Below are 7,875 nucleotides of genomic sequence, written 5' to 3' on the forward strand. Positions count from 1 at the left end.
GATGGAGCTGCCAGGCAAGAGGTCAAGAGGAAGGCCAAAGAGGAGATATATGGATGTGCTAAAAGAGGACATGAAGTTAATTGGGGTGAGAGTAGAGGATGCCGAGGATAGAGTTAGGTGGAAACAGATGATTCGCTGTGGTGACCCCTAACGGGAACAGCCGAAAGAAGAAGAAGATCCTCCTCATGATCAAGAAAAACAAGTAAAACATGGAATCAACGCTGAAAACATGGGACAACTCATTTATTTAATTATATTTCACAAAACACCTTGGTATATGAGCACAAATGTCATTATATCCACCTTAGAGACTGCTAAACTTGGGAAGAGGAAGTTGCAAAAAAAAAAAAAAGAAATAAAACATGCCGTCAGTGTGAGATTCCACTGCAGTAGAAACATGCACAACAATGGCACTCACAAAAATACAAAAAATAATTATTCAATTAATTATAAATGAAAACAAGAGATTCCATTTTGGAGCCCAGTCTTCTCTCATATAGAATATAATAAATGTGGCTTATTTTAAAATTTCATGTTATACTAAATAAAATGAGTGAGGATAATTGTCAGAACTCTACTGGTTTCAGCTTGCTTTCCTCCTTCTCAGTAAAGGGCTGCTGGGCAAGGATTTTATTATGCAGGCGGTGGTGTTTGCCTATACCAAGCTTCGGCAGGCCTCGGTTCAGGCCCTCCAGGAGCACACATGACTTGCACAGTGCCTGGCTAGAGATGTAGCCACAGCGGCTACAGGTCCCCTGCACAGGCATCTTAACCCCCTCCCTCACAGACAAGTTCTCCCCAGAGTGGATGATATCGATGATGACACTGGGCCTTATACTTTCCAGGTCCTTTAAAAAGTTCCTTGCATAGCCACGATAAGCATTGGGAGAGTAGATACACTCAGTGGAAAAGTAGTCCAACCTCTTAAAGTAAGCATACAAAACAATCTCTTTCTCATACGCATATTTGAGGGGCTTGCAGCGTGGCACGACACCTTCACCCTCGCTGGCTGTTGAGATGGCAGTGCAGCGACGCAGCCGAGCGATGTCCCCTCGCAAGATGTTCATCAAAACTGTTTCCGCCACATCATCAGCATTGTGACCTGTGTAAACAATACACATTCACCCAATGAAACAAATTCAAACAAAGTACTTCTTTGACATTAAGACTAAGTTATATTTCAGGCTTCAAACTTTAATCATGCCATTTAGATGTGAAGTTACCTGTACATATCTTGTCCACTTTGAGCATGATGGCTCCTCTGTCTAACGCCTGCCTCCTGAACACTCCACAGAACGTGCAGTTATTTTTCAGTCCCACCTGCTTCACAATAGCATCCATGGTCCAGCCATACAGCTCCTCATACGACACAACCTTCAGTGGCAGCTCATACTGCTGCTGATTCCTCTTTACTGTCTCCAAAGAGTCATCTCGGTAACCGGTGATTCCCTCATCCACTGAGAGAAGCATAAGCTCAAGGCCATAGCTGTATCGCTCATTTAGGAGCTTCATTACATGTGCGAGCACAGTGGAGTCCTTTCCTCCTGAGGCAGGACCCCATCTCTTCCCCGAGTTTTAAACAGCTGCCCTGCCACAATTGTCTGATGCACTTCCTCCTCAAAGGCCCAGAAGAAGCATTCCTTACACAACGAATGGCCGGTTTTTGGACGCTTCAGCATAGCACGTCTCTCAGCACACCTGCTGCACAGGACAGGCATCTTGACTGCTGGAAGAAGTTTGTTGAACAATATTAAAAATTAGTTATCCAAATGTTTTCAAATAGTCATATCACAGTCCAAAAATAAATGACCACAAACCTACAAAGCTAACGTGTTTATCATTCACTGAAATCTCAAATGCCATCCTTCCTCAAATGTGACAATTACACTGCTATGTTATACAATACAAGCAAACCCCTTGTGTCCCAATTCAACACGCCATAGTAATATTAGCCACGATTTGTTTATGTAGTAACTTATGTGTATCTAGACAAGTCAATATACTCAAATATGTCAGTTTGCATGCTAAAATAACTTTATTTTTCAGCGTCCTGTTATTAATTACCCAGGATGCACTGCACAGAGATGGAGAAGCTGTTTACAACTGGACATTTCAGCTCTGACAAAAACAACCCTAATTTAACCGACTCACAATTAAACTGACAATTTCATATGACAGGATAATATGCAGTAACACGAAAAAAATGCCAGTTAGCTAACTAGCTATCAGGTTTCACATCATAATTAAAGTCCAAAGATATAAAATTGAATTTCGTCAGACGGTTAACGCGAGTCTAGAGTCTAGATAGCATAGTTAACCTGAAGTAGTCACATTTATATTAGGTAACATTTTCATACCAAATTTCCGATAAGCACAGGTCTTAGCTGAGAAGATGGGAAGAACGTATATTAGGAAAATGCTTTTAAAATAAAATATTTCTTAACAAAGCAATGAGGCTAATTACACAACAACATAAAACAGCTAGTCTGTTCATCACATGCCACTCTACTTCACAGAAAAATGGGAAGTGACGTCAGCTGCAAGTCTCTGCAGCGCCACCTATTTGTTGGAGGAGAACGATGCACATGAAACTTGACGGCCTACAGATGCTTTTGTTTTATAGACTGTGCGAATTGCTTAGCTCATGTGCTGCGCTGGGCATCCCAACTGAAGGGTATGAGTGCTGTTTATAAGTATGGACAGTGAGGCCGTTTTTACATAGATCATTTAAATAATTTAACAGTCTTGACATAACTATAAATCCTTCTGTGATGTTCTTTCAAGGAGTTGTAAGAAGTCTGGCAAACAATTTGAGCAGAGGCTAAAACAGAGGTAAAATCACACAACTAAGTCAAATGTAAGCAGCAATTATTTATTAGTTTGCTTCAAAGAATGCCACTACTGCAGCTGTTGCACAAGATATCAAAATGCTGTATGGTGCAAATGGTTGGTTATGTATCACCTTAGAGGGGAGTAAGGTGGAGTAAACTCAGGGTTCATTACAGGAAGGATTCACAAGCTTAGTTTATGGGGTGAAACGCACCCCTCTGATGCCACTGCATGTCTCTGATGCGCCGAACTGACTGGATCTGAGGAAACTGGGCTCCAAACTCAGCGCTGTTCTTATACTCCCCCTTTTCAAGCAGGTACTGATAGCCTCTGTAGCCTGGGTACTGGTAGCCCACCCAACTGGTGCACCAGGATCACAGAGAAAGAAAACAGACAAGAGACAGTTCCAGGTCAAAGGACAGTGATGAGAGATGTGTAATAATAGAACATCTGCTGGGAGGATGGACTCACATGCCACTCTGAACCCGAACAGAGGAAACCTTCTCCTGGTAGCCATGTGCATAAAAGCTGGGGACATCATCATCTATGATTTCTATCTTCTTCCCTGCAAAGCTGGGGTTTTCATAGAGGACAATCTTGTGCTCCTGGCTGTCCTGAGAGAGTAGCAAAGTATTACCCAGGATGATTAGTGAAGCAGCTGATGAGATAACTGATGGGGGCATGTAACTATTAAAAGCACGTTTTCTTACTATTTTAATCGGGCGGAATGCAACAATGGTGTCACTGCGCCTGCTGTTGGTCCAGGAATCCCAGCGAGGATACTCCCCCTTGTCAAGCACATACTGCTCCCCCTTACAGTTGGCCTGTTCATATCCCACCCATCTGAGGGGGCAGAGGAGAGAGAAGGGGCTGTGGTTGGTCTGGGGGCAAAGCAGGCCAGTATAAGTGTAGCACACACTAATTTGTTTGTCTGTTTGCTTTAAGCTATGCCACGCTTATTCACACAGTGAGTCCCTGTTTCTCTGTCTGCTGAGTTATGAATCCTTTTCTAGTTCTCTGACCCACACTCACGGTCCACACAGCACCAGTATAGAGCCCACTTTCTCTACCCCAGCTTCCTGGAGGTTGCTGCAAGGACCGGTCAGCTCATGGGAGTGTCCCTGGAAGTTTTCCTGCTCGTAGATAACCAGCTGTGCATCAATGGGAGAAGAGAGGAGATGAGGTGTTTTTAAAACACTGAAAAAGCTCTGCGAGTGTTGTCGAGCAATTGCTCTGAGATTGTGCCAGTCTTTAATTAGGAAGTGCACAAGTGCTTACTACAAAGAGGAAACTGTATATTCTAAGTGCATTGGTTCTCTGCTTGTCTTTGTATTTTCTCTCACCTTAAACGCACTGGTGCGTGGCTGCTGCTGCTTGGAGGCAGGGTTCTGGTGGTCTGTGGCCATAGTGAGTGGGTTGGCAAGGATGAAACTGAAAAGAAACAGACAACGTTTCATTAGATTGTTTGTGATAAATATAAGTGAATGTCTATATGATTTAAGAACTTATAAATCTTAATGTCTAAAATATGTTCAGTTGAAACTGCTGTTAATCCCACTCAAAAAAGTTTGGATTATTTTGACATACAAGTGTATATCGTACAAAAGTACCTATCCGTCTCCCTCCAAAACAAGTTTCTGAAGTTCACAGCCTTCTGAACACATAGTTACAGCAATGCAACAGGCTATATACTTTAAATCAAAGCAGAGTGGCAAACAGAAAACAGATACCGACAGAAATTATAAATATGAACTTTACCAAGTAAAGCTCAATGGATATGAACCTTTTACCAGTAGTCTGTGAGAGTGTGCTTGTGATGGCACTGTGAGCTCAATATATACAGGACAGCCAGGGGTGGACACTCTGCCAACAGTACCCAGAGATTCCAAGTCAGCCTGCAGATCGGCCTGCCATAGGCCCAGCAGGCTGAAATGTGAGGTCACAGTGTAGCCCCCACCCTGGGGTGTTACACAAAGTTATTTCATTAGTTGTCAGTTTTGTGCAGCCACTCATTGTTCAATATCCACATGATTCAGCAGAAACAGTGCCAAGAGTCCCATACCTACAATGAGACCGAGAGGCAGAGACGAGGACTGTAAAAGATGGGTTTAAATGCCACTGAGTTTTTCCACAAGTGCAGGTTTATTTAGGATTTAATTTCTAGAAAACTGCATTGTTGCTCATTGTAAAAGTCAGTTGCAGCTGCTGTTTGCAAAGATAAAAAAAATGCAGTTCCTGGGGCTAGATTCAAGTTAAACCTATTGACCACACGGGCTGCTGCTGGAAATGAAATATCTCTGTGGCAATATGTTATTTTATGTAAGCAGTGGTATAAGTACATTTACTTAAGCATTGTACTTAAAAACATTTTTAAGTTACTTCATGTACTTTACTTGAGTATTCCCATTTTGTATTACTTTCTACAGCTTCACCACATTTCAGAGAGAAACTTTGTATTCTTTACTCCACTATATTCATCTGATAGGTGTAGTTACTTTACAGAAATGTAACATAAACACCACCGACAAATAATCTGACCTTTTTGCCTTTTAACCCCTTAAAGCAAATCATGTCTGGTTGGTGCCTATGGAAAATCTTAGCTCTCTATGAGCTGTTAGTAGTTCGACCAAAGAGACTTTTCCCCAGTTAGTTCCAAAAATGTGAACGTGTGTAGCAGAACTTTGTTGTTGTTGAGTTATACTTCTTTCCTGTCAAGTTAATCTGATACTGCTTGTGGATAGATGCAGCAGAATTAAAACTCTAACAGCCTATATAATCATTTCAGTCTCAGGGGTCATTTTCCTGCAGAACAAGTACTTTTGATGCATTAAAATAACTGATATATTATCTGTTATTGGGTTCCTTGGCCTCCATTACAATTCTCTTACAGTCTGTTGTTACTTAACTGGAAAACAGGAGGTCATAAATGTGATGTATTATGGTGTAATTACACAAGCATCAGCAATAAAATACTGGTTAAAACACTTTTTTCCTGCTCTAATACAATGGGAAGGTGCCTTTCATAGCTCATAATGGGCAGGAGACACATGTGATGATGTAAAAATAGCATATTCTTAACAAAGTATTTATAATGCATTTTACTCTGAACACCCCAATGGTTTTGTATGTAGAACTGTTCTACAAAAATGAGATGTTACTATTATTTAGTAAGGCGTCTGAGTCCTTCTCTTCATCAGCTGGTGGGAATCTTCAGGCAGTGAGCGGCAGCAGTGATCACAATCATAGTTACACTGCACCATTAAGCAAACAACCAGCCACTGTAATATGTGCATACTTTGTTGCTGATAGCAGTATCAGTATTCTCATCGTGTAGATTCATGTTGCGGGCCCATGAACTTTCTTCCTGGTTCATGCCCTCTGTTGCTGTGCACCTCGCCCCACCACCTGTGTTGCTCCAGGGGTACCGGTGTGACTTGGCCTTCTGACCTGTGTCCCTACACATCAGTGCATGTGGGACAGGTGATCAGGATGCTTTATGTGACAGTGAAAACCCACAGACTTGCATTTAAGACTGAAAGTCACACTACAGCCCTGAAACACACATTGAGAGATACTGGACTATATCAGAAATGCACTAAATGTTTAAGGCGTGTGGAATGATGTGACGCCAGACTGCAAGTGCCTTGGAATGATTTTATTTCTGGAGTCAGAACGATAGATGTTAGCATGTTCCACATGCTCCAGATGTGCTTTCATCTATGGACAAAAGGCTTTTCTTAAAATGTTATGAAGGGAATAATTTATATTTTTGAATATTATGCCAACATTTATGATAGCCTGCATGTGCAATTTTATGTCAAAATAAAAAATAATGTCTTGTGCAACACTGATCTTTGCCCATTGTTTAGATGTTTTTCAGATACGTTTCAAATACGAATAGTTTATTTAATATAGTCAGTACTAGTTTTATATAATTATGGTGACTTCACAGTGACCATGCACCATGAGGATCATTAACTATCAAATGCATTGTGATTGCTGCGGTAGAGAATGTGCTGCACTCTGTTTTAAAAGCAAACATATGGACAGCATGACATCATTTTCATTGCTGTTAAGCAGAAGCATGTCCATGTGTTTGCTGAATAAGTCATGTCCTATTGCTGGATGAGCTGTGTGACTAAACTGGGAAAATACAAATAGTAAATGTGGCACAAATACCTTGGAAGTAAATCCAGTTCTAAACACAGTTTATCTTCAGGAAAAACATCTGGCCACAGTTTTCCATCTCCAAAAGTAGTTTTTCTAAATCTTCAATATCTTAGCCATTTCCACTTTGGCTTAGAACATCACCAACAAACAGGGTCAACTCCTGGTCAAATCATTTTTATTCGCCACTGAAACATACATGGCACTGGGCCATGTTTACTATGGTAAGGTTAAGGCAGAGGGCAGGCACTCTCTGCAGTGTGGAGGAGGCTGTGGAGGAAGGGTTGGGAGGCAGGTGAGGGTCCCACTCAGCTGGCTCCAGCTGTGGCAAGGGGTGCAGGAGGTGCTGGAGCGGGGTTGGGGTTAGGACTGGGAGCTGGATCTGGGTCAAGAACTGTGAAACAGCCCCTCTTATGCCACTGCATGTCCCGCACACGCCGCACAGACTGGATCTGGGGTGCAGGGGCCTCCCAGTTGTTCCAGTGCTTGAACTCTCCCTGCTCGAAGATAAACTGCTGCCCCCTGTAACCTGGGTACATGTAGCCAACCCATCTACGAGAGGGGAAATCACACAAGCTGTGATACTTCTCATGGAATATTTTCCAGATACTGCAAGAAAACAAGAGTGACTTATGGATGAAATTGAGGCATTGGGAGGATCTTACGTTCCATTAAGAGCCTTGACACTTGCTACGCGATCCTGAAAACCATGGCCCCACAAACTGGGCACATCATCATCAACAATCTCCATCTTTCTACCAGTAAATCCAGGGTTCTCATACAGGTGTAGCTTGTGTTCAGCACTGTCCTACACAGAAGAAGCAGACACGTGGATTCTACCAAGTCATTCAAATGTCTCTAGCACTTGTTGACTAGAAA

The 7,875-nt window shown here is 42.1% G+C and overlaps 3 protein-coding genes across 3 annotated transcripts in view; all 3 read right to left on the reverse strand.

The window, feature by feature from the left end:
• Positions 1–234: 234 nt before the first annotated feature.
• On the reverse strand, positions 235–2,545 carry LOC109954884 (cytosolic thiouridylase subunit 1 homolog (S. pombe)). The gene is given in 4 exon segments (XM_020590524.1): positions 235–1,102; positions 1,224–1,553; positions 1,556–1,726; positions 2,358–2,545. Coding segments are annotated over 3 exon segments (1,029 nt in total). The 5' UTR covers positions 1,719–1,726; positions 2,358–2,545; the 3' UTR covers positions 235–566.
• A 411-nt stretch (positions 2,546–2,956) lies between these two features.
• Positions 2,957–4,235, reverse strand: crybb2 (crystallin, beta B2). The gene is made up of 5 exons (XM_020590678.1): positions 4,173–4,235; positions 3,862–3,980; positions 3,540–3,672; positions 3,301–3,443; positions 2,957–3,189 (listed from the first exon to the last, which is right to left on the reverse strand). The coding sequence occupies exons 1-5, from the start codon at positions 4,233–4,235 to the stop codon at positions 3,021–3,023; spliced, it is 627 nt and encodes a 208-aa protein (XP_020446334.1). The 3' UTR covers positions 2,957–3,020.
• Positions 4,236–7,304: 3,069 nt separating this feature from the next.
• Positions 7,305–7,875, reverse strand: part of crybb3 (crystallin, beta B3) — a 1,543-nt gene continuing 972 nt past the window's right edge. Inside the window, exons 4-5 of the mRNA XM_020590413.1 lie at positions 7,662–7,804; positions 7,305–7,548 (exon numbers count right to left, since the gene is read on the reverse strand). Of these exons, the coding sequence (XP_020446069.1) occupies positions 7,305–7,548; positions 7,662–7,804 (387 nt within the window). The remainder of the gene's footprint in view (positions 7,549–7,661; positions 7,805–7,875) is intronic.

The sequence above is a fragment of the Monopterus albus genome, unplaced genomic scaffold (assembly GCF_001952655.1).
Source record: "Monopterus albus unplaced genomic scaffold, M_albus_1.0 scaffold12.1, whole genome shotgun sequence".
Classification (NCBI taxonomy): Eukaryota; Metazoa; Chordata; class Actinopteri; order Synbranchiformes; family Synbranchidae; genus Monopterus; species Monopterus albus.

What these genes read in the sequence shown, in the direction of transcription:
- crybb2 (XM_020590678.1), bottom strand. Translation starts at nt 4,235, where the DNA reads ATGGCCACAGACCACCAGAACCCTGCCTCCAAGCAGCAGCAGCCACGC. An exon ending in CATTCCGCCCGATTAAAATA is followed by an intron (nt 3,444 to 3,539) that starts GTAAGAAAACGT and finishes CTACTCTCTCAG; the next exon opens with GACAGCCAGGAGCACAAGAT. An exon ending in GTTCGGGTTCAGAGTGGCAT is followed by an intron (nt 3,190 to 3,300) that starts GTGAGTCCATCC and finishes CTGGTGCACCAG; the next exon opens with TTGGGTGGGCTACCAGTACC.